General features: G+C 27.2%; 4 protein-coding genes across 5 annotated transcripts; 1 reads left to right on the top strand and 3 right to left on the bottom strand.

Annotated features, from left to right (window-relative positions):
• Positions 1–6,696: 6,696 nt before the first annotated feature.
• Positions 6,697–7,650, bottom strand: OCT59_013419 (uncharacterized protein; the record flags this gene model as incomplete). The annotated part of the gene is made up of 8 exons (XM_066140785.1): positions 6,697–6,738; positions 6,816–6,848; positions 6,928–6,962; positions 7,040–7,073; positions 7,153–7,173; positions 7,252–7,285; positions 7,353–7,368; positions 7,638–7,650. The coding sequence occupies 8 exons, from the start codon at positions 7,648–7,650 to the stop codon at positions 6,697–6,699; spliced, it is 228 nt and encodes a 75-aa protein (XP_066001631.1).
• Positions 7,651–13,659: 6,009 nt separating this feature from the next.
• Positions 13,660–16,778, top strand: OCT59_013418 (uncharacterized protein; the record flags this gene model as incomplete). The annotated part of the gene is made up of 15 exons (XM_025315491.2): positions 13,660–13,726; positions 13,813–13,922; positions 14,012–14,155; positions 14,231–14,272; positions 14,371–14,475; positions 14,538–14,589; positions 14,653–14,771; positions 14,841–14,911; positions 15,015–15,172; positions 15,256–15,370; positions 15,437–15,762; positions 15,828–15,961; positions 16,045–16,185; positions 16,265–16,365; positions 16,431–16,778. The coding sequence occupies 15 exons, from the start codon at positions 13,660–13,662 to the stop codon at positions 16,534–16,536; spliced, it is 1,791 nt and encodes a 596-aa protein (XP_025182774.1). The 3' UTR covers positions 16,537–16,778.
• OCT59_013417 (uncharacterized protein) lies at positions 15,972–17,259 on the bottom strand. Of its 2 annotated transcripts, none has more exons than XM_066140784.1 (4): positions 17,206–17,259; positions 17,048–17,145; positions 16,824–16,978; positions 15,972–16,759 (listed from the first exon to the last, which is right to left on the bottom strand). In XM_066140784.1, exons 2-4 carry the CDS (start codon positions 17,055–17,057, stop codon positions 16,616–16,618), a joined length of 309 nt encoding a protein of 102 aa, XP_066001630.1. In that variant the 5' UTR covers positions 17,058–17,145; positions 17,206–17,259; the 3' UTR covers positions 15,972–16,615. The 2 variants fall into 2 exon arrangements, with proteins under 2 accessions (XP_066001630.1, XP_025182773.1); XM_025325141.2 differs by having other exon boundaries at positions 17,048–17,126.
• A 3,471-nt stretch (positions 17,260–20,730) lies between these two features.
• Positions 20,731–25,854, bottom strand: OCT59_013416 (uncharacterized protein; the record flags this gene model as incomplete). The annotated part of the gene is made up of 19 exons (XM_066140783.1): positions 20,731–20,956; positions 21,037–21,130; positions 21,199–21,347; positions 21,425–21,524; positions 21,603–21,789; positions 21,865–22,086; positions 22,162–22,337; positions 22,410–22,472; positions 22,540–22,624; positions 22,728–23,114; positions 23,184–23,281; positions 23,354–23,533; positions 23,604–23,737; positions 23,819–23,949; positions 24,034–24,170; positions 24,235–24,928; positions 24,993–25,264; positions 25,357–25,421; positions 25,490–25,854. 19 exons carry the CDS (start codon positions 25,852–25,854, stop codon positions 20,731–20,733), a joined length of 3,765 nt encoding a protein of 1,254 aa, XP_066001629.1.
• Positions 25,855–26,848: the final 994 nt, after the last annotated feature.

The raw sequence follows: 26,848 nt of genomic DNA, 5'->3' as shown, positions 1-26,848 counted from the left end.
TACAATTAGCGGTAGTTCAAATAAATGGAGTACGAAACCATTTTCAACTTATAAACGTATTCTGATACTGGATTATCATTCAATTCTAAATCATTTGTAACTACAAAGCCGTTCCAGGATTCATTTAGTTCTTCTAGTATTAGAATATCAACCTTGAAAACTTCTCGACAGAATAACCTTCTTGACTTTTCTAGTAATAATTTACAAGGTGATGAAGAACCAGAAGAACAACAAACTCCTATTACTGAAAATGAACAAAATAAAATTATGTTACAGTTTTTTCAGCAGGCACAAAAATTTTATGCAAAAGGAGTTGAACCTAAAGAATCTAGACTGGTTGATTTTCCAGTTTTTAAAGGAGGAAATCAGGATTCTGTCGAATGGATTGAAGCTTTTAGTAGAGCTTGTATAGCTAATAGAGTCAGCGAAAAATGAGCGATTGTTTTAGTAGCATCCTATCTTAAAGGGACAGCATTAACTTAGTACAATTGTCAAAATATTACTTTTTGGGAGGATGATAATAACCCTCAACAATCATTTATGCACTTATTTAAGGATCATTTCTGTAATCCTTTTAGAATTAGTCAGTAGAAACATCAACTGCAAAATAGGAAACAAAAGCAAGGTGAAACAATTGAAGAATATATCGCAGCAATTACAGAATTATGGAAAAGAGTGGATCTTACAGATAGACGAATGGAATTGGATAAAATTCATGAATTTATCGAAGGTTTAAGACCTGAATTTGTTGTACCTGTACAATCCGCTATGCCTCAAACAGTAGAAGAAGCAATGGAAAAAGCACAGGCATTAGAAACTGCTTTTTCAATGGGAATGGACTTATCAGTTTATTTGATGATGCCAGGTTATTTACAAAATATGAATGGAGGAATGATTCCTGCTCGAACTAACCTAGTCATGTATCAACCTGCCTATTCAATGAGTTATTCACAACCAGAAAGTGTAGAAAAGATGGTTGAATAAAAAATCAGCGAAGGAATTACTGCAGCATTAAGCCAAATGCGTACAGAAACTAAACCAACCAACTCTACTCCAAATAACAACAATAATAATAATCAAAACAGAAATAATTCAGGATGCTATGTCTGTGGAAGAACTGGACATATCACGAAAAACTGTCGTCAAAGAAATAATCAACAAAATAATAATAATTGCAACAATAATGGAAGAGATTTAAGGAATGTTGATTGTTACAATTGTGGAAGAAAAGGACATGTCTCTAGGAACTGCAGGTCACCACCATCAAATAATAATAATGGTAATAATGGAACCAATAACGGTTTTCAAAGTAACGGTCGTTTAAACTACTAAACGCTTCTCTAGAGGGAGAGAGTGCGAATTTTAGAAAACCCTCTAATGAAAATAGTGCAAAAAGAGTGAATTGGAAGGAACCATTAGAAGAAATCAGGCCAATTGAAAAGCCAACCCAACTATTAAAAAGACCTACATATGTTCTCAATATTTTATATAATAACTTTGGAATTTGTTTGTCGAAATGACTACAGAAAAATAAAATAATGTATAATTTATGGCAAGTAGCAGGAGGAAAAGTAGAAAATCGTGAATCTTTTCTTCAAGCTGTGCTTAGAGAAACAAAAGAAGAAACAGCACTAGATATTAAAAAAGATGAATGTTTATTTCTATTTAACGATCCAGCTTTTAATTGTGATGTTTATTTAACGAAAGTACCTGATTATCAAGAGTTACAGCGAACTGAACCTGAAAAACAAGGAGCTTGGACAATTACTTCTTTCGAACAATTCCAATTTATGGCAAAACATAATGAATTAACCCCAACACTAGTTAATTATTGTGCTGATATTCTTAACCAATTGATTAGAGAAGAATCAGCATATCTTAATCAAAAAGAAAGAGCTGAAGAAGCCTTATATGGAGAAGCGATTGTATATGGACAACCTGTTAATGTTTTAATAGATTCAGGAGCTGTAGGTTGTATTATTTCTAAAAGATTCCTAGATAAAGTCAATAAAGGAATTAAATTACCTACAAATATTAAAATCATTGATGTAACAGGACAAAAATCATCACCACTAAGAATGGTTCAGCAAGTCCCAGTGCAAATGAGGGATATTAAAGTCTATGTCAATATGATAGTCACAAACTCAGCCGAATATAATGTTCTGCTTGGTAACGAATGGTTGAAGAAGGTTAATGCAAATATTGATTATGGACAGAATACCATCACCATTAAATATGAAGGAATCTAACAACAAATTCCTGTCACATGTTCACAAAAATTGGACCCAACAAAATATACAGTCATTGATCCAGTAGACGAATTAGAATTAAAAGATGAGTTAGAAACACCATAGCCGTTCCATTTTATAAGGCAGAAATAACTAAAAGTACTTTTCAAATCAATAATCGAGAATATCACTCAGGGTATTTGGAATATATTAAGCAACAAATAAGTCACAATAGTACTGGCGTAATTAATAGTAAAGGGCCAGGAAAATGCCTATGTAAGACCTCAGGAGATCAAGAAGTTTGTAATAATTGTCAAATAGTTCAAGAAGATTGGAACATTTATCACGTGATGCAAGGATCAGAAAGTCCAAATGTATCTAATATTCAACTAGAACCAGAAAAAGTTGTACCAATTGGAAAATTAGAGAAAAGTCAATATCAATTACTCCATCAATTACTAGATAAAAATAAAGACTTATTCACTAAATCATTACAAGAGTTAAAACAAACTACAGAAGGGGAACATATTATTATCACTGAAGAAGTGCCACCTATCAAAAAGCGAGCTTATAGGACAGCACCAAAGGAAAATAAATTTATTGAGAGTGAAATTAATGACATGTTAGAACAAGGGCTAATGGAACCTTCAACTAGTCCCTGGTTATTTCCAGTAGTGATAGTGAAAAAGAAGAATGGAAAACTTAGGTTTTGCGTTAATTATAAACCTCTTAACGATATTACAAAAAAGGATAATTACCCGCTTCCAAGAATTGATGAATTATTAGATTCTCTACAAGATGCACAATGGTTCACCACTTTAGATTTAGCATCAGGGTATTGGCAAATAAAAGTAAGGACAGAAGATCAGGAAAAAACAGCCTTTATCACAAAATTTGGAACATACGAATTCAAAGTCATGCCTTTTGGACTTTGTAACGCACCTGTGACATTTCAGCAAACTATGGACAAAGTTTTACATGGGATAAAGGAAAAGTTCATTTTAGTTTATCTTGACGATGTCATTATATATTCAAAAACTTTTAAAGATTATATTCAACATTTGGAAGAAGTTCTAAATAGAATTCGTAAGGCGAATCTAAGATTAAAAGCAGAAAAATGTCATTTTACAGCAGCGGAACTTCAATTTTTAGGACATGTTGTGGGGAAAGAAGGTGTTAAACCTGATCCAGAAAAAGTCAATAAAATGGTTAATTATCCAGAGCCTCAAAATATTAGAGAATTACGTGGAATCCTAGGATTATTCTCTTATTATTGACGCTTTATCAAAGATTTTGCTAAAGTTGCTGATCCAATGTACAAGTTGTTAAAAAAAGATGCACCCTACGAATGGACGAATTTACAACAGAAGGCATTTGAGAATTTAAGAGATAAATTAACAACAGCACTGATCGTACAATACCCAGATTTTTTAAACCTTTCTTTTTATATACTGATGCTTCAACTATAGGATTAGGCGTAGTACTTGCACAGAAAAATGATGATCAAGAGCACGTAATCACCTATGCTAGTCAAACTTTAATACCAGCGGAAAAGAATTATGCCATCATAAAACTGGAATGTCTTACGATTGTATGGGCAGTTAAATATTTTTGACATTATCTTTATGGAAGTAAATTCACTATCACCACCGACCATGCAGCACTCAAGTGGTTATTAAATTCAATAACAGAAAATAATAATAAAAGATTAGAAAGATGGAAGATTGCTTTATCAGAATATAAATATGACATTATATATCAGAAAGGGACTAAACATGCGAATGCTGATGCATTCTCTCGTCTTGACTCAACCTCAACTAATAATCACACCAATCCTTCAACCTCACATAACGATCATGGATGAACAACTATATAACGAATTAATCTTATTTTTAACAACTCTCACTTTTATGGATGGTATAACGGATAAATGGAAAACCCAAATTCGAAAAAACTCAACCCAATATATTTATCAAAATAATATTTTATTTAGGAAAACAAAGGATGGTATAAGAAAAGTAATTCTATGTGAACAAGTAGAACCAATTTTATACTACAGTCTCCTCTCTCTACAACGAACTTCGATATAACGAATAATATGATATAACGGATCATTCAATGTAGTACCAATTTTAAATATAAAAAAAACTTTGGTATAACGAAGTTTACTATTTATTTACTGTATAACATAGTACGAAGTAAAGTGTGTGAATTACTTATATAAATATGCCATTTGGTATAACGGATTTTTTTACAACGAATTTTTTTTTCATTATAACGAAGAATTTTTGCGGTTTTTAATTGAACATTCTTTAGTAATACTGGTAAATTTTTTGTAATTTTCTATTAAGATAATTTACCCCTTGCTATTTTATTAAATATGGTAATTATTTATATAAAAATGGATTTTTACACTATACTTATCATTACTTTCATTTATTCCTCCTTTGATATTAATAATATGCCAAAAGAAACTCCTAGAAAATGTAAATCACTCACGTCAGCTCAAAAGAAGGAGATTTGCTTAAAAAAAATATCCACTCCTTTTTTAAAACAAAAGGATTTAGCAAAAGAATATGATGTTAGTGAAGGAATGGTGAGTGATATTTTGAAAGAGAAAGACTGATGGCTTGCAATAGATAATGATTCATATCAAGCCAATTTAAAACGCGAAAAAAAAATTCAGTTTCCTATTATTGAAGAAGCACTTACTGTCTGGATAGATAAAGCACTTCAAGCTGGACTTATTCTTACTGAAAGTATTCTAACAACAAAGGCATTAGATTTTGCCTTATTGTGTAATGAAGAAAAATTCAAAGCATCAAATGGGTGGCTTGATAATTTTAAAAAGAGACATAATCTTAAGCAGTATAATATTCATGGAGAAGGGGGTAGTGCACCAATTCAAGATCTTGATTCAATGAGAGAAAAACTTCGTCAAACATTAAGAGATTATGATCCAAAAGATATTTTTAATTGTGATGAGACGGGTCTCTTCTGGAAAATGAAACCGAATCGTACAATATCTAATAGTTCTGTAACCGGAACTAAGCAATCTAAGGATCGTGTAACTATTTTATTTACCTGCAATTCAACCGGAACTGAAAAATTGCGCCTCCTATTTATACATAAATATGAAAATCCCAGAGTGCTTAAAAATATTAACAAAAATTCCCTTCCGGTCAATTATTATTGGAATAAAAAAAGTTGGATGCAAGTATCTATCTGGAATGATTATCTTAAAAAATTAGATTCTTATATGAGAGCACAAAATAGGCACATACTTCTACTTGTTGACAATGCTCCAACACATGCTTTATCTGAAAATACAACTCTCACAAATATTGTTATTGAATACCTTCCTCCAAATACCACATCTCACCTTCAACCCTGCGATCAAGGAATCATCAATAGTTTTAAAGTAAGAAGTAAACTTTATTTGTTCACTGTAATTGTTTCAAATTTAATGTATTTGTTCACTGTAATTGTTTCAAATTTAATTATTTTAGGCACAATATAGAAAGTTGTATTTGCGTAATCGGGTTAAAGCTTTTGATAATTTCAATGAACATGGCACTGAACTTGGTGAAATTGACATTAAAAAATGTATCAAATATATTGCACGTGCGTGGGATAATGTTACGAATGATACAATCAAAAATTGTTGGCTAAAAGCAGGTATTATACCTGAATATGGTGAGCCAAGTGATGATGAAAGTGTCAACCGTGAAGCTTACGAGAACAATGTTGATATACAACTTGAACTTGAACGCCTAAGGGAGTTGGAAGAAGTTCAAGTCTTAATAAATAAACTTGATTTCAAAAATTCTTTCACAGCTGAAGAATTTGTTCTTTATGACGATTCTGAGGTAACAATGGAAATGATTTCTGATGATGAAATTTTAAAAGCAGTTCAACCTAACAATCAAGAAAAAGAAGAAATTGAGGAGGAACCTTTACCAACAATAACTCATAACGAAGTTATTGAATGTTACGATAAAGTGATCTTATATTTACAACGTCAGGAAAAAAATTATGGTTCAAATAATGAGGATATTAAGTTTATAAAAAAATTAAAAAAAGAAGCTTTGAGAGAACGCTTTTGTTCTACAAAGCAAATCAATCTTGATAATTTTGTTAATGTAATCGAATAATTCTATTAATAAAAATTTATAATTATATCGATTCTATACTGACGTAATTAATTTGCATTATGACGTATTAAATTGTATTGACGTAATTAATTTTATATTTAGACGTAATTATTCAACAAGCTAATAAAATTTTAAAAAATAATTCTTCAAAAAATATAGAGTATTTTCCGATCAAGCAAAATGGCATTATGCGGTTCTAGTTTTGATACCACTCAAGTATTCATTAACGGCTACAGCAAAATCATTTGAAATAAATATTTATTTCCGCTTTAATAAATCATTTGCTAATGAAAACATCATTGACTGATTCTTTATTAATAACACTGCATCAACCATAGCTTTTCTAAGGCTATTCCCTATAAAAATAAAGAAAAAAGAAACGTTAGAACATTTCTTTAAGTCAATCTACAAAAACTCCCTCCATTCAACTTACCCGAGGTCTCCAAAACCGTTCCCAAGTCATTTCCTACAAAAATAAAGAAAAAAGAAACGTTAGAATGTTTCTTTTAAATTTATTTTATAAAAACTCCCTCCTTTCAACTTACCTGAGATCTCCAAGACGTTCCCAAGTCGTTTCCTACTAAAATAAAGAAAAAAAAAGAAACGTTAGAACGTTTCTTTAAGTCAAATCACAAAAATTCCCTCCATTCAACTTACCCGAGGTCCTCCAAAACCGTTCCCAAGTCTTTTCCTACAAAAATAAAGAAAAAAAAGAAACGTTAAAATGTTTCTTTTAAATTAATTCCCAAAACTCCCTCCATTCGACTTACCCGAGGTTTTCCTGGTGTTTCCTGCAAAAATAAATTAAGAAAGAAACGTTAGAACGTTTCTTTTAAGTTAATTCCCCAAACTTCCTCCATTCAACTTACCCGAGGTCCTTCAAGACCGTTCCCAAGTCGTTCCCTACAAAAATAAAGAAAAAAGAAACGTTAGAACGTTTCTTTACCCAAACTCCTCTTTAGAACTTTACCATTTTTCATTTTTCCCTAAAATCTAGAAGTCCATTTCCTACAATAAATAAACAAATCCCATTTTTTTTAAGAAAAAACTGAAAAATCGATTAAAATAATTTAAATAAAAATCTTATTAATAAACCTATTTTTTTTTCAGTTTTTTAAACCGAATTTGTATTCGGTTTTACCGATTTTTTTTTTTTACATTTTTTTTAAAAAAAAAAGATTATCTACAACGATCAGTGGTAAATCGGTATAAATCATATGACCGAAACTGTAATTATTTGACAGGTTAAAATTACGGCATATCGGCATTTTCAAAATTTGTAAAACTATCAGTGTAACATATAGTTATACATTACAACGAAGAATTCGCTATGTTACACTGAATAATTCGTTATAGTGTTAACGAAGTTGCTTATAACGAAGGCCTGATCGGCCAGAACGCAGGGTTCGTTATATCGAGAGGAGACTGTACTTTCATACAGATATGAACGGTGCTCGTTTAGGGATAGACGCTATAATTAGAGCTCTGAACAGGTCAGCCAAATTCAGGTAACCTGACCTGACCTGACCTGAAATTCAGGTCAGGTATGAGATTTTTAAAAAAAATTCAGGTTAGGTATAAAGATTGACCTGACCTGATTGACCTGTTGACCTGAAACTATTGATTCTACTATATAATAAAAGTGAGTTGCAGTATTGCGATTCACTTTTTTATATAGAATCTATATAAAAAAGTGAATCGCAATACCGCAACTCACTTTTATTATATGAAATCAATATAAAAAAGTGAATCGCAATACCGCAACTCACTTTTTTTATATAGAATCTATATAAAAAAGTGAATCGCAATACCGCAACTCACTTTTATTATATGAAATCAATATAAAAAAGTGAATCGCAATACCGCAACTCACTTTTTTTATACAAAATCAATATAAAAAAGTGAATCGCAATACCGCAACTCACTTTTTTTATATTAATTCTATATAAAAAAAGTGAATTGCAGTATTGGGATTCACTTTTTTATGATTTTAATATAAAAATGTTGAATCGCAATATTTCGAGAAAAAACGTTGCGAAAACGTTTTTTCATAATATTATATTAAAAAAATGTTTCGTAACATTTTTTTTTTGATATTTCAATAATAACGTTGCGAAAACATTTTTTTCATAATGTTATATTAAAAAAAAAAAGTTTTGTACCGTTTTTTTTCAATACTTAATAAAAATAGTCCTGAAATTTTTCAGGTTTCAGGTCAGGTCAGGTCAAACAGACAACCTGATATAACCTGACCTGACCTGACCTGAAAAAAAATTTCAGGTCAGGTTTATCAATTAACCTAACCTGACCTGACCCATTCGGAGCTCTAGCTATAATTGGAAAAATCAAAGATTGATATTATTGGCCACAATTAGGAGAAGATGTAAAAGAATATATAAGAACTTGCGATATTTGTCAAAGAAGAGGACCTACCAATTGGCGAGAAGAACTGATACCAATACCAGTTAAGGGACCATTTCACAGAATAGGAATTGACATTAAAGGACCATTACCAATTGCCAGTAGTGGAAATAGATATCTTATTATTGCTATGGATTATTTTACAAAATGGCCAGAAGCAAGAGCGATATCCAATATTAAAGCAGAAACAGTAGCTAATTTATTTATGAAGAAATTATTTGTAGACATGGAGTTCCACAAGAAATACTATCGGATAGAGGAACATCATTTATGAATGAACTAATTGATGAATTATGTAAAAATTATCAAACTAAACATCATCTTATCTTAGCTTATAGGCTTCAAACGAATGGAATAGTTGAAAGATTTAATCGAACAATTGGTGAATGTATTGCAAAATTAGTTCAAGATAATAATAAGGAATAGGATCAATTAATCAATGCAGTACTTTTGGCATATTGAACAAAAAAACATAACACTACGGAAAAAACACCATTCTATTTAACTTATGGACAAGAAGCAACTTTACCAATTGATTTAAAAATCCCATCACAAATATCTCAAAATGAAAAGGACCCAATGCAGGGACGAATTTATCAATTAATAGTTGAATTAGAAGAAGACCGAAATGATGTTTCGTTAAGAATTGAAAGAGAACAAGCAAAGCAAAAAAAGTGTATGATCAACAAGGAATTTCAGAAAAATTAAAAATAGGAGATCAAGTCTTAGTATAACAAACGTGGCTTAAAAATAATTTCTCAGCAAAATTAGAAAATAAGTGGATAGGACCTTATTTTATTCATGAAGTACTTAATGATAATGTTTATAAACTTAGAAATTTAGACGGAAAATTAGTTAAACATGTAATTCATGGGAATAGACTTAAGAAATATCATGAGCGAAGATTAGAACCAATAATTATAATTTAAAAAATTATACAAAGTTTAAAAATAATTTTATTAAAATAGAAAATTATAATTGTTCATTATTATTATTATCATCAACATATTCAAGACCATCGGCAACAAATATCTAGTCATAGGAAGTAGTAGAAAAGGAGGAATCAGTCAAATCTTCATCAGACTTATATTCCATTAAACGCTCTGGTATTTGAAAAAAATGACTAACAGGAGCGTGCCAAGTAAGAGTAGCTATTTCATAGTCTTTTTTTAGTTGACCTAATTTTTTCTTTAGTTCGACGATTTCTTTATCTTGCTGTATAACCTTCTTCTGGGCTTCCCAACATTCTTTTTGGACGATAGCCCACAGTTCATTATGGAATTGCGTTTCTTCTTCTTGTTGGCGAATTTGCTCAGATTGTAAAATTTCAAACTCCGTCAGAGTTGTAACTTCTTTTTGTAAGGATTGAACTTGATTTTGTGTTATTAAATAGGAAAGTAGAAACACCAAGTTAGTCAAAGACTAAGTGAATAAATCGATAGCCCAAAAAAGTTCTACAGTGGGAATCCATTCAAGACTAAATATCCTAGAGGTACAAGTATCCCGTCTGCAAGCCAAAAAGAGAAATCAACCATTCAAGAACTGGATATAAGATCAAAACCCCGTCTGTAGGCTATCCCCGTTTAAGAAACATTTTAAGAACCTTGCGTGCAATACTCACCCTTAAATTGATGAACTTGTGATTTATGAGCAGCCTTTAGAGCCTTAAATTGAGCTTGTAATTTTTTGGAGGAAGTTTTTGAATGACGGCACGGCATTTTAATATAAGGTGTTCAGGGAATTATATAAGTTTTGACAAAAGTAATATAAGCAAAAGATTTTGCGAAGAAGCGAAAAAAAGGGGAAAGGAAAAATTAGGTTCTTAAATAAAAAAAAGACACGATGCAAAAAAATACATTCTAGTTGAAATAACAAAAATAACGCGAAAAATTCAGTAACAGCTGATAATAATTATACGTGGAAATAATTAAGGAGAAGAAAAAGTTATTTTTAGAACAAGAAGAAATGTTTCAAAATAGTAATACACGATTAACTAATTTAAGGGTAAGATCAATCAAACTAAATTAGTGAAACAATAATGTCACGATCTACTGAAATTAGTAGTCAATCATTAATAATATTAATTAATTAAGTGCGACAATAAAATTCTTATTTAAAGACGCATTTTATTTTGTTATAATTCACTTTTTCTCATCATGACGCCTTACGAAATTGTGTTACAAGACTTATTAACTGAAGGAAATAGTTTTCACGAATTACAAGATGAACCTTATTCAGATGAAATGGATGATAAAACAAAAATTCATGTGACATACCGATGTTTGTTAAGAGCTCAATGACTAAAACAAAGAATTCCAGTTTTAGTTTTCGCATATTTCTTAGGACAGCTTATTGAACAAAAGGAACTAACAAAGAAGCAAGTTAGGCAAATAGTCTCAGAATATTATTACTGGATTTCCGTTCGTGTTTATTATATTTTTGAGACAAATTCTATTCAAATTTATTGTACTGTTAATACTACTGTTAATTTAATAAGATCTTTAAGACAAAATGAAATTAAGCAATTGGTATTGGAAATTTAAAGACTCACAGGAGTTTGTTCTTTAAGGGGGGAAAGTGTTAAAATAGAAATGTGGCGCAGTAATTTTATGTAGATCAATTTTGTAGATCATTTCATAGATCCCTTGATTTTTTCAATTTTCTTGATTTTCTTGATTTTCTTGATTTATTTGATAAATCTGATAAATCTGATAAATTTGATATATTCGATTTATTTATTTTATTTTATTTATTTTATTTATTTATTATATTTGATTTATTTATTTTATCAAATATTCTTGATTTTTACTTTATTATAAATAGTGATAGGATTTTGCTAAGTAGAAGGAGAGGTCAGTTAGTTAGTTAAGAATTGTATTGTAGTTTTTGAGTTATACGAAAAGAGTATTATTCCCAGTAGTATAATTCAAAATAGTTAATTTTGTAACCAAGAGATTATCTATATTTTTGTCGTATTCAAAATCTTATATTATTTTAATAAAAACCTATTTTCTTTAACTGAACATTCAACATTATTTCACGTGATTATTTGTGATCAACTTAAGACTCTCCTATTAAGTTAAACTCCAGTTAACCTGTTAAAGCGTTAAAGTTTTTCAGTCGGCTTTAATCATTGACAGGATAACATCATAGATTGCGACTGTATTGTAAATTTTATTTCAATACTTAGTAATATTATTTGATTTAGTTTTCTATCAACTATTTACTTTTTGCTTTAATATTCTACTTAGCTTTCTATTTAAAGTAGACAGGTAGTATCCCTTAATATTTATAAGAACATTATCTCTAATTAATTTAATAATTAAGAAGACACTTTTTTATTATAAGAAAAAGGCTAAAAAAATCAAAAATTTATAATTATATAAAATTTGATTTTTTATTTTTATTTATTTAAATTTAAAAAAAAATTGAAAGACTGATCTCTAACTAAAGTCCTCTGAAAATGTTTCAGGAATCTCAAATCTACCCTTTAACTTCTCCTATTTCTGAGAATAATGTATTAGTCTGCCAAATGCTATCATAATCTTCACATTATCACAAAATTAGAGTTAATCACAATATATTCATAGCTCTGTAAAATTGGTAGACCACCTTATGATAGTTAGTATTTCCATCCCAGTAAAAAGTCCTGTATTGAATTCATATTAGGTTTGTATTGAATTTATACATGAACCCATTTGGTATGAAAAATTGGACCATAAATGGGATAAAATTAAATAAATATGACCAAATTTTATACCAAATGGGCTTATTTCATAATTGGCCTATATTTGATACAAGAACTTTTTACTGGGCACCTATACCATTATAACCTCTAAAGACCAATTTGAGTAATTTGAGTATTAAAATGCTATAAGACCTTATGAACTATTTGGTAATAGTCTTTTATCACATTCTAAACACTCTGATTAGAGTAATAGTTCAACTTGAGTCAGTGACCATTTCTAGAACTTATCATACCAGTTTACCAATGATCTTATCTATCATCTCACCATCAATAGGCATCTTTTCAGTTCTTCTTATAAGTATAGAATCTTTAATGCAGTTAATGGCTGCACATGCAGTAATATTCTAATAATCCATTAGCTATGTAGATTGAACATGCATCCTATTGATTGGTCAAATTAATAGGAAGTGTAGATACCTTAGGCCATTACATTATTAGGAATGCTAATTCCAACAGATTAATATATAAAAATTAATAAAATTGTATTCTGGTATAACCTTTAAAGTCATGTGACTGAAAAAGCATGCCAAATAAAAAACAACTTTTATATATATATTATAGAATCCAAAGACCAAGCATATAAAGAAATATAAGCTTCAAAACAAATAAGTTATATAGACTTTATCTGCTTCTATAAATAATCCAAAATCTAATAGGGCTTTCAATAAATTCCTTGTTATCATTCTATAATAATTAACCAATTTCTTTATCATAGAATATCTATTAACCAGGTTTAAAATTTTTATAAATACTAAAAGTTTCCAAAGGGCAAAAGTTAAATGTTTTAAGTTCTAACCACCAAAAGATATAAATAAATTACTATTATGTAAATATCTCTGATATTTTTAATATGAATATACTTAATAAAACCCGGCCCAGCCATACTATAAATAAAAAAAAAAAAATATGAATATACTTAGATAAGTTATAATAAACTCATTTGCCGCTTATTTAGGATAAAAGAGTTCCGGTAATGGAAATCATACATGATTTCAGGTTTGTTTAACAACCACATCCGTTTCACGTGAAATTAGCTCGCGTCTATATAAAATCATTTAGTTTTTAATAAGAGGAGTATATCTTTGGTTCGCGCTTTTAATGATTAGAAATGGCTTCCACGTTTTCAAGATTTGAATGCATTGAGAAGCCTCTCGACATCGCTAAATATCTGTTTGGTAATAAAAATTTTATTTATATAAAGAAACCATATGTAGTTTAACTTGTAAAGCGCGTATCTAAATAGGTTATATGATATAATAAGAACTTGAATCAAATTCCGGAAACCAGATGGCTGTTGATCAGGCTGACGAGCCGGTTGATATTCCTGCATACTTTAAAACTATTTTCGCGTCTGAAGAAAGTGTCAACCAGGTTCAAAAAATATATATATTATTATTTTTTCGTCACTATGTTGCCTCTAAATAATTAATTATTTAAACAAATCTTTATTTCAAAAAAAGATACCTTCGTTGAATGATGTTTCAAATGTATATGATATTCCGCAGAATACTCTTATACGGTTTCGCTCTATGATTCAGAATACTGGATTTGGGCATGAGGTGTTCGTTAGTTCTTATGAAATAATTAATCGTGATGGTGTAAAGGTTGATACTTATATAATTTAATTCTTTATTCAGGAAATTCTAAGTTATTAATTAATATTTCATAATTTTTAATAGCAAAGGAAATTTCATAAATATTCAGATGAGATTATCTTTAAGGTAATATAAAAAATTCTTGATCATTTTATTGATTTTTAACTTTAATAGATAATAAAAAATTACGTATTACCCTAAATAATATTTGAAATTTGTTATAGGATGAGAATTTGAACGATATGCTAGAATGTATAAATAACAAATTTAGCGAGAGACAATTATTTTATTGTACCTCCGTACCCGGAGAAACATCATGGGCCAAGCAAATATCCTTAATAATTTATAATTATTTTATAATGTAAATATATTTCTTTGACTTTCGAAATACGTTTATAGGCAACAAAATCGGTTTCAATCAAGCTCTGAAACAGATATTGAAGGTTTATATCAAAGTACTTTTAAAATTTTGATTACTTCAACATAATAAAAAATTTTTTTTTAAGACATAGTAATATCAACTGCGAATATTAATTTGAATAATGAAAAAGTCAATATTGATTTGAAGGAAGTCGCGTCAAAATATCCATTTCCGAAAGAAAGTCATATGGCAGCTATTGTTAAAGTAAGGCGAATATATATATATATTTTTAATGTTATCGTTTATTTTGATCTTTATTTATAACTATAATAGATTTATGAAAAAGATGATTCGTTGAAAGTTACGGATGTTGTTGAATTTATTGGAGTACTTAATCATCCAAGGTACAAACAAACAATGCTTGTTCTATTATCAACATTTTTTTCAATTTCTCAATCACATAACGTTACACGATACTTATATTATTAATATCCCAATTCTTTATAGGAAAGAAGCAAAAAATACAAATGAATTGCAATGCAAAGAATTTAATGTGTCTTGTGAAAATACCGCATCATACTGTATTCCAAGTGTTCATGTAATATTTTATAGAAAGCTTCATCCAACAGGAAATCCACTAATATCTTCTACTACAAACTTACTTGGTATTTTATTTCCAATTCTTTATGATGTTTTTTTTTTATATTAATTGTTATAAGTACTCATATATCAAATTTTGTTACGAAAGTGTCACCAAACGACGCTATGCATATTAGAAGCGCCTTAATTCATTATATTGCTTCAGCATTTGGTGGGGATGATTTAGTGGCAGAATTCGTTTTGCTACAACTTTTATCACGAATGTAAGAAAGCCAGTTGGGATGATCTTTTTTTTAACCAACTTTCTAATAAAGCTATTTTTAATTTAGACATCTTCGGCAAAATGGTCTGACGCTTGGAAAATTCGTATTAAATATCAGCAATTTACCTTGCAATAATATAGTAAATGAGAATACGCAGAGCCATCATTTATGTCTCGAGCACAATAATTCATTTGCAAAACGCGTAGCTTCTATTCTCGCTTCACTTTTACCTAAATACCATGATCTTCCACTTACTTTATCTACTCTTAATGAAATATTTTATTTCCCGCATAGTAATAATGATCTAGATTCTGGTGTTTTACAAGTCAGTCAGGGTACATGGTTTTTAGTTGATGAGACAGTATTAAAAGAAGGAAAATTAGGTGACATTGGTATGTTTTTCAAAAATCATAAATGAATTTTGTATATAAATTTAATCTTATATATTTCATGCTAGGGGTCCGTAATTTGAAAGCTTTGAACGACATAATGGACCACCAGAAACTTAACTACATGTTTCCTTTTAACAATTATGAATTCAATACGGATATTGGAATAATTATATTATCCAATGCAAAAACATTTCTAAGTGTAAGTATTTAACATTAAACATTGAATTTATTACAACTTTTTACTTAATATATTATATTTACGATTATTTTTTCGTTGCATAGTATGATTGTAACATTCCTCTTATTCAAAAGTCAGAGAACACAACAATTTTAGATGTGTCGGAAGATATGCTGAACCAATTCAGGAACTATATTAGTATTCTTAGATATATTGATTTTAATATACCTGAAGATATTTCAGATGTATATATGATATAAGATCAGCGCTTCAATTACTTTTGTTTTAAAAAAAATTTGTTTTAACATGAATAATTTTTTTCAGTATATTCAGGCAGATTATGTTGCTCAAAGACAGAATGCTTCAAGGAATGGAACACCTTTGATGACCCAACAAGACTTAATGCTACTACTAAACCTATCAAGGTATGCTTAGAAGTCATATACATCTATAAGTTAATCTCTAATAATAGCCTTTTTATTGGAAATAGATTTGTTGGTCTGAGTTTTGGTTCGTTGAAATTAACTAAGGAATTATGGGATTATACCAAAAAATTGGATGAAGCTAGGAGACATCGTATCAATCAAAAAGCGTAAAGTACATATGAATTTTGTAATAAACATATTATTATTCGTAAGTTTAATCTCAGGAATTAAATATTGTTCCAAAAATGTGTTAGGCTATTGTAGCTTTGACTTTTTGTATTTTCTTTGCCTTTAATTTTTCCTTCTTTCTTTCTTTCTTTTTCATTGAATCCATATGTACTTTGAGTATATTACTATATCCTGTAATAAATTTATCTGTATCGGATGGTGAAACCTAAAGATAAAATGTTTAATTAATTACACGTTGAGTTTATGCTAGAGATAATTAAAATTCTTACCAGAGTACTAATTTTAAAATTTCCATACACAGCTCTAACTAAACAAGAATATTCCTTATCATCAACTTCTTTTTGTAATTCCTCTTGTTTATCTGATGCATTACTTTTTTCTGTTTCTTTTCTTTCCTTTTTCGTTTTAAGTGATTCCCATGTATCTAAAAATAAGAAAACATGAGTTTCGAAAAATAATTACAATTTATTAATTTATTTATGAACAAACTTACATCTTTTCATAGTAAGGTATACCTTTTTTTTTGAAGTTGGTTTTGTTTTTTCAAAGAGTTTAACGAGTTGCGTAAGAAACTAAAGTCAAAATACCAATCTGTAGTTAATGATAAATTGACGACAAATGTAAATGAAAAAGTTGAAAAAAACTTAATACCAAGTCATTATCTAAAAAAGTCATTTTTTGTATGTATAAAATACTTAACGAAATTAATAAAGCATAAGGTAAGAATCCATATTTATTCATTTTATTGGCTAATTTTCACATGATTATCAACACTGACTTTACCGCGCTTAGAAATTATTATTTATTTTTATATTATTATATTTTTTTTTTACAATAATTTGAAATTATTAATTGTATGCCACTAGTCTATTAATGATTAAAATTTTAATGTTTTAACAGATTAGCTAAGTAGTGAAAATAAAATAAATGTTTAATTAAAGGAATTGGATTTTTATTAAAAATAATATAGGATTTACAATATAATAAAAAATATAATTAATTTCTTATTGGTAAAATTAAACTATTTTGAATTATATCACTATAGAATAATATTTTTAGAATATAATCCAAATATTTCTTATAATTTAATATTAATTTACTTATTAATTTGTCTTTTAATTAAATAAAATTCTAATACTATTTATAATAAAATTTAAACAAATAAATTAAAGAAATAAAGAAATTAAGAAAATTGAAAAAATTAAATAAATTTATTATATTGCATTTTATTTTTTAACATTACTGAAAAAAAATTAAAACAAAAGATGTTTTTATAAAATTATATACTGTATAAAATAAATATCAAAATATTATTAAAAGTAAATTGGTTTACTAAAATTAATAAAAAAAATAACTTGTATTAAATTAAATATATATCTTAGTTTTTATTTTTGAAAATTGTTTAAGTATTATTACTAATAATTACTTTACAAAAACTTAACATTTTTAATCAATATAGAATTGATATCATTAAGTTTATCTTAATGGTATTAGTTTTGATATTATTTTAATATCATTTCAATATTAATTTAATATCAATTTAATATTGATGCGATATCAAAATGAAGTATTATTATTTCAATATTATATTAATATTAAATCAAGAATTAAAATAACATTGAAATGACATCTTTAAGTTAAACTTAAATATGTTGTTTCAATGTCATTTCTATTATCATTTTAATATCATTTTGATATTAAAATAATAATATTTTATTTTGATATCATATCGATATTAAATTGATATTAAATTGATATTGAATTATTATCAAAATAATATTAAAATAATATTGCTTGAAAACTTGAAGTTTCTGTAAAATAATATTATTATATTTAAAATAAAAAATAATATTTTTCTAGTAAATATATAGTTAGTTGTTTAAAAAATAAAATTTTTATATATTTATATAAAATTATAAAATTTCAGTAATATAAAATTATATAATTAGACTTCTATAATTGCATACCCTTTAAGACCATATGTATAATTTTCAAAATAATGCATTTAAAGAGGATGTGCATTTATAAAGGTAAAATAATTAGAGATTATATGGGTACTTTGCAGTAGAAAGGGACGAAACTACTAAAAAAATTCAAATTTTCTTTTATATGTCAAAAATATTTTAAATGCTATAAATTGTTCAGATTTTATATTAATTCATTTTTTATTTTTTTAGTAGTTTCATCTCTTTCTACTGCAAAGTGCCCATATAAGCTTGGGATTAAACTAAAAGGTGCATTTAGAGAAAATATACATAGTGGATGCAATTATGAAAAGTGTAATTATAGAAGTTTGATTACTTATATAAGACTAATTTTAACTTTAGGTGATTTAACTTATTAGTAAATTTTATTTAATTATACAATTTTACCCAAATTTTCAAAAAAAATGTAAATTATAATTACAATTAAAAAGAAACATTATTAAAAATGTAAGAAAATTTGATCATTATACTTTATCCTTTAAACAGTATTGCAGGCAAATTTGCCTGTAATTTCTAAATAACACTATAAAAAATTCTTTAATTTTGGCCAGATTATCATATAATTTTACAGCCAAATTGATCTACATTCTGGTCATAAATTGTATAAGTTAGATATATGGTTGATTATTAAAATTGGATGAGAAATTAATCTGTAAAAATAGTATTAAAATTTTTATATGATAAAATCTAAACTTTTCTTACCATATTTTTTCTTTATTTGAAGATTTATTATAATTTTTTTATTTTTATTATAAAAATTTGCATTATAATAAACAAAATAGAGATAAAAAAAATTAATTTTTATAAGTATAATTATAATTAAAATGTATTCCTTAAACTGTAAGCAATTGCGAGCAAATTTGCCCGCAATTTTACCAAATTTCAGCTCTCATCTAATTTTATGAAAAATAAAGCAATTTTAATAAAATTTTTTTCCAAGATAGTTTAAATTATATATTGTGCAGCAATTATTATCATTTATTAATTATATATTAGAAAATCAAAAATTACCCATTGGTCAAAAGTTGTATTTTAAGATAATCACAAAATTTTAAAAAACTTTGCACTTAACTTTGACGATTTCATTGATAATTAATTGTAGCTATATAAAAGCTTAATAGAATATGTAGAATTTGGTATGAGAAACGACTTTTGTTAATATGATTTTTGATATTTAAAAGTAGGATTTTGACTTTATATAGAACCTTAATGAAAATTTTATTATGCATTTTAATTATATATTCATAATAATTGATTTTTTTTTATCTCTATTTTGTTTATTATAATGCAAAATTTTTATAATAAAAATAAAAAGTTATAATAAATATTCAAATAGAGAAAAAATATGGTAAGAAAAGTTTAAATTTTATAATATAAAAATTCTGATACTATTTTTGCGGGTTAATTTTTAATCCAATTTTAATGATCAACTGTATATCTAACTCATACAATTTATGGCCAGAATGTAGATCAATTTGGCTGCAAAATTATGTGACGATCTGGCCAAAATTAAAGAATTTTTTATAGTGTCATTTATTCTAATTTAGAAATTGCGGGCAAATTTGCCCGCAAAACAGTTTAAGGGATAATAAAATTTTCATTAAAGTTCTATATAAAGTTAAAATCCTACTTTTAAATATTAAAAATCATATTAATAAAAGTTGTTTCTTATACCAAATTCTGCATATATATAGTTCTATTAAGCTTTTATATAGCTACAATTAATTATCAATGAAATCATCAAAATTAAAGTGCAAAGTTTTTTAAAATTTTGTGATTATTTTAAAATACAACTTTTGACTAATAGGTAATTTTTGATTTTATAATATATAATTAATAAATGATAATAATTGCTGCATAATATATAATTTAAACTATTTTGAAAAAAAATTTTATTAAAATTGCTTTATTTTTTATAAATTAGATGAGAGCTAAAATTTGGTAAAATTGCAAACAAATTTGCCTGCAATTGCTTACTGTTTAAGGGATAATGTTCAAATTAATAAAATTTATATAAAGTAAAATGAATAATAACACAAATAATTTTTTTTTTTAAAAAAAAATAAATATAAATTTTAAAGGAATGATTTAAACCAAATTATTTAATCTAAAGAGCAAGTTAATAAAACTCAAAAAAAATAAAATAAATTCAAAATAAAAATGTTTATTATTTATTTTATATTATTTTTTATTATACAGGAGAATGCATACCTAATTTTGTATTAAATTCCAATTTAGATCTTTTTTGAAATCTATTATATTCTTTTTTATCATGCATTTTTACTAATTCTTGTATAGGTATAAATAATATAGGTGATAAAAATCCAATAAGATAAATATAATATGGAAGATTTTTAAGTAATGAAAGTGGTCCTAATACTAATGATATTGTAGTAAATATTATTTGAAGTAATAAACTAATAGTAAATTGGTAAAGTATTAAATTAATATTTATTAAGAATATAAAAATATATATATATATATTATTACAAATTACCTTATAATTATAGCAAATATCCAAACTCGATTTTTAAATGGAATAAATCTTTTCAAAGATAATGTGCGATGAATAAAAGTGGATGATAATATAACTATAATAATAATAATTTTTTAAAATTTTTAGAAATTAAATAAATATACAAATAATAAATTTACTTACTCATATACCATACAAATATAAATAATGTGCAATTTTGTGAGTATATTACAATCCATTGTTGTTTATTTGTCCATCTTAACCATGTATTTTTTTCATGAAATCCAAATATTAAATTTGAATCTCTGTTATCATCCAAATAATACAAACATCTATTTATAAATTATATAATAATATTAATAAATATTATTAAAAAAAAAAGTTAAATATACATATATTATATACATACCCTAAAAATACTAAGAGACATGTTAATATAGGTAAAATAAATCTCAAAAACCAATATAGTACAAATCTTTTAAAGTCTTTGAGATGCTCTATATTTTTAACTAAAATTTTTTAAATAATTTATATTATATACTAGTATTTTTTTAAATGGTTTACATCAATAATAAAAATTAACTAACCTGTCATAGTTGTCATAGTATCAGGTTCATGAGGGTTAAATAAAAAAGAAAATGCTAATATAGGAGAAATTATCCAAGTAACCCATAATATTTGATATCCTGTAAAAGCAGGTGGAAGGAACAAGATATATGAAAATAACAAAAGTAATGATATAGATAAATAACATCCTAATATAAATGCAACTCCCTAAAGTAAAAATAAAATAAACAGTCAATGCTTGAAATAATATAAAGTAAATTTAAGATAAAATATATTATATACCATTCTTAAACAATTGATTAATCTTCTAGCTTCTCTTATAACATCAGTTAATGCATATAAACTAGTGTCATAATGCATGAATAAACCACAAGGTAAAGTAGTAAAAGCAGCACCAAGGGCCATTGGGGATTGTCCTTTACCATTATTACCATTATAATGGCATACTCCATTTTTGGTTTGTGCTCTAGTATGTGTTGGCTCCATTGCAACACTTACATCTGCCTAGAAAAAAAAAAATTTGATCTTTTTAGATTTCAAAACAAATTCCAAATTTAATTTCTGGAAAAAAAGACATACAACAGCAAATGTATGAGTATTTGAAGCATTTAATGCACTTCCGATACAACAAACAACTTCTCCATATTCTTGAAATATTTTAATCATCTCACGTGTTGCTTCAGGAGTACATTCTGCGAATAAAGATACATGTAATGGAATGTCATCTACTTCTCGTAGATGATCTCTTATTTTATCTATACCACGGGGAAGACGTGCTTTAATATCATGTGATTCTAAATAACCATCACCGAATGAATTTTCATCACCTGGTGATGATAAAAGTATACAGCTATTCCAATCCGTTTCAAGTCCAAGCCGTTCAGCATAAGCTAAAATATATGTATTTTATATTATTGGATGGAACAAAACATTATCTTTAAAATATTAACATCAAACCTTTGCTTTCTCTTTCATCTGTTGGTGAAAAATATACAAAGCGTATGCCAGCAGAATTCAAATCTTCAATAAAATTACAGACATCCTAAAATATTTAAATTAATTAATTAATGATTTGTATTTTAAAATAATACATAAATTTTTTCAATTGTTTAATCTGACAATAAAAATACATATTTTTACTATACCAATTTAGGCTGGTGACAAAATGTCGCCATAGCTAGAAAAATTTGTCCTTGAATAACTTCCTGATAAAATCTTTCTTTCTCTTGATTAGTAGGTGTACTCCCATCAAAAGAAAAATCATGCAGATTCGCTTCCAATTGGCCGGCCTTCAATCGTTCAAGTCTAACTTTTTGTGATAAGGAGAGATCATCATCTTCAGATATACTTATTTGATCTGACTCAGGAGAACTTGGTAAAATAATACAAATTTCACTTGAATCATTAGGCGAATCCAACAAAAACGGAATTTTGTTTTCATTTTCAACATTTATAGGTCGATATGCATATGCGATACATTGCATATCATTTATAATGGAATTCTCATAGAAATCATAAATCTTATTCATAATCTGTAAAACAAATAAAACTTCAATAATATGTAAAAAAAAGATTAATATAATTTGAGAACTATTTCTTACCACTTCGCTCATAACATGTAATCCCTGACCATTCCAGTAATCAGAGCAGTTATCAAGTATAATTTCTATATTACCATCAGAAAGTAATTGAAAACTGCCTATAGAAATAATAATAAATCAATAGCTTTTTTTTTTTTGACAAAATATTAATTTGTTGTATAAGTGTATACCTTGTTCAACTTCTTCGTAAATAGAAGAATTCATAATAGGCATTTCCCATTGATCATTCCTTATTCGTTGTTTTAAAGAAGGATGACATGGAGTTACAGTAAAAATTTCTTTTCTCTTTGCAAATGCTTTTAAAGCATCATCTGTAAAACCTATTTCTTTACCCAAACGACATAAACATGCTAGAAAGAGTATTCAATATTTAGATATGAATAATAAAATTAAATTTTTTTTTTCTAATTAAAGACTTACATTGTCGAGCAGGTTTTGTCTTAGCACGAATATGAAGACTTGAAGATTTACGATGCTGTTCCGCACGTTTTTTTCCTTTTAATACACCACAATTAGTGTTTAACAAGAGATTAAGTCCCAAAGGTTTTAATCGACTAAAATTAAATATTAAATTATAAATTAATTATAATAATTGTTAAAAAATGATTTTTGATAATAACCAATAATAAACATACGACAAATGCTGATCCCAATCTTGATCTTCAAATTGAACTCCAAATGAAGTACTTGGATCTTCAGCAATATCAAGAACCGCAATATCTTCGCTTTCATTAGGAAAAATTATTTGTTCAACTGAAGCAAATGGCTACAAAATTCAAAATATTCAAACAGTAAGAAAATTAAACATATCCATACAAGAGGGAAAGAATCCTTAAAGTTTGATTTTTACAGATGAAATTGTCCCTTCTCGGTCAATTGAACAAATAACTGTAGTGCTTCCAAGTGACTCAAACAAATTAGTTGATCTTGCTAACGAAGATCCATCCAATTTTGTAAGTAAGTATCTGAATTTATTCCACAAAGCACCTACAATAGACTAATAGTTAAAATTTAAATATAAAAATACAAACTTGTTTTCAATCTTAAATACCAGTATCAAGGTGCACATTTTTTGTGGGTGGAGGCGCTTCAGCATCAAATTCATCTACTTCTTCATCATCTTCGTATTCAGTTTTTGAAATCTGTAAAGTTTCAAATAACACCAGTAGTGTAGCATTTGCAAAACTACGAACAATCAGCCAAAGCAAAGGAAAAGCTAGTGGTATTATGGGAAGTATAGCATAAATAGGCAACACGACCAATATTTCAAATAACTGATCTGAATTTTCATTTCCTGAAATTTTATATCTTAAAAGATTGATTATAATAGCTAGTGCAAGTATGATAAAAAGTATTCGATAAAGAAATATGTTCTGTAAAACTTTTGCTTGTTTATAAATAACAGTATCAGGTCTTTCTTGATTCAATGCAGATTTCAAGCTATTAGCCCAAGGAGTTTCCAAAAGGACAAATTGATACCTTCCCTTATTTTGAATATGTTGTTCATACACTTCTTTTGATGTCATATCACTAAAAAATGATGGTTTAAACAATTGACCAGATTCCAAAATATTATTGTTTGAAGATTCTTGTTGTATTAACTTCATCTTACATGGTGCTACATCACCATATAACATTTCAACAACATCTCCTTCTACTAATAAGGTTGTAGGAAAAATTCGAACAATACCATCACGGATAACTTTTGCTACCGTAAGTGAAGGAACAATTGGAATTTTTATATCCTAAATAAAATAAATATAAAAATTAAATCCATAGAAAACAAAATAAATAAATTACATTAAGTACCTGAATAGTGTCCATTCTGCTCTGTTTTAATTGGTCTAATATATTTTGGGCACGTTTATTGATCTCATTCATACCCAATTTTTTCTCCCTAGTATAAATAAATCCATTAAGTATAAATATCACTAATATTAAAATAGCTTCAATTAAAATTGTAGTAAGATGTATTTGATATAATTCGCTTTTTAACGTTCCAAATATGTAAAAAGCTATCAAAAGATTGGATGATAAAATTGTAAGAACTGAATCAGGACTAATTAAATATTCTTTTATACCTATTGTAAATGAAAAAAAAGGAATTTATTTGTGGTTCATTTTTTTGAATAAATAATATTTACTTAAGTCTCATTTATTATAGATCATTTACATGTTGAAATCGGAAAATGATTTTGATGTCCCTCGAGTATTTCACTTGCAACTTCAACAAGTTTTCTAGAAGAAATATATTATCTGAGTAAATTGGAATAAAAAAAAATAATTATTTGAAAATAAATACTTGCTCTAAAGCTTGATCACTTGATAAACCACGTTTCTTTGAGCTAGAACTATTATCGTCTCCTACGACTAAATCATTTGGTAATTCCGGTACTTCCTCTTCCTCAGTATAACATCGTATATTATTACCACCATTATTAAACTCCAATTCAACATATTCAGCAACTTCCTGTAATTTTGTAGTTCTTAAAGGTGTAGTATCACTTATATTAATTTGGGTTTCCGAGGAAGTTGAAACATTAGTATTTGACTTTGAAGATTTTATACTAATGGTTTCAAATCGAGTCGAATTTTCGATAGCTTGAGAACTATTGTGAGTATTTTCATTATTGGTTTGGGAAATACCAGATTCTTGGGAGCTTTCTTCCATATGCGATAAAAAAAAAGTAAAAAAAGTATAACGGATTGATCATCATGAAAAAACTTCCCAGTATTATTTTTCACACCACGTGACTTGTAGTTTTTAATTTTCCTTCTTTTTACTTTTTACTTTCTTATAATATTAAAAATAAAATAAAAAACTTTTCTTATAATATTTACTGATCATGGGATAGAATGAAAAACATCCATTTTACCATCCTGCTATTCCTATCATGTACGAAGGTTATTAACTTAAGTAGTAGTGCTCGACATTATTACAACTAATTTTCCTTTCATTTTATTTAAAGTAGTATAGCGCTTTGTTATTATTTGCAATCACGTGTATTGTTTGATATCAAATTAATAAAGTGATTGATATCATATATCCAACTTATCAATTATTCAATCATTTCTTTCAATTCCTCAATTACATCAATTGGCCGATCAACCCTTCGTTATGAGAAAATTCGTTAATGCTATATTAACGAATTATTCGAGATTTTCCTATATTTTACCGCATTGTACCAAATTTTCTCACTATACAAAACGTCATGATCATGACTGCGAGACATAAATCAATAAATCATCCATCTTTTGATAAAATAGATTAAATTTCCCTTTATGGAGGCGGGCGGAGTCACGTGATCTTGGTAAAATGTTTTGTCACATTCGTAATTTCTTAACGCCGTAATTCCGGCCAAATCTGCCCGCTTCCCCTTTATGTTAAAATTTATCTTCTTTATACTAAAAAAAATTCGGTTTAAAAAATTCGGTTTAAAAAGGGTTATTTTGTATATGCGAGTTATAGGAATTGCTTTGTTAAACGTGATATTCGGGAATAACGAGAATTTTTTAATATCGGTACGAAGATTCGTTGTATTGTGAAATTTGTTATATCAAAATTCGCTATAAAAAGCGCTCATTGATTGTCCAATTCATCACATTATTTTACGGATTCAATTATAATTTCATCACATCAATAGAATAAGATAGGTAAAATAATA

This window comes from Rhizophagus irregularis, chromosome 20 (assembly GCF_026210795.1).
Source record: "Rhizophagus irregularis chromosome 20, complete sequence".
Taxonomy (NCBI): domain Eukaryota; kingdom Fungi; phylum Glomeromycota; class Glomeromycetes; order Glomerales; family Glomeraceae; genus Rhizophagus; species Rhizophagus irregularis.
The sequence above is the reverse complement of the archived record's forward strand: the minus strand, read 5'-3'. Positions and strand labels throughout refer to the sequence as shown.

Bases quoted from the DNA above. Each gene is read 5' to 3' on its own strand.
- OCT59_013417 (XM_025325141.2), bottom strand. From the start codon at position 17,229: ATGACTTTTTTAGATAATGACTTG. The intron at 17,127-17,205 runs GTATTAAGTTTT...TTTTGACTTTAG, and splicing joins CTTTTTTAGATAATGACTTG to TTTCTTACGCAACTCGTTAA. The intron at 16,979-17,047 runs GTAAGTTTGTTC...TCTTATTTTTAG, and splicing joins ATACCTTACTATGAAAAGAT to ATACATGGGAATCACTTAAA.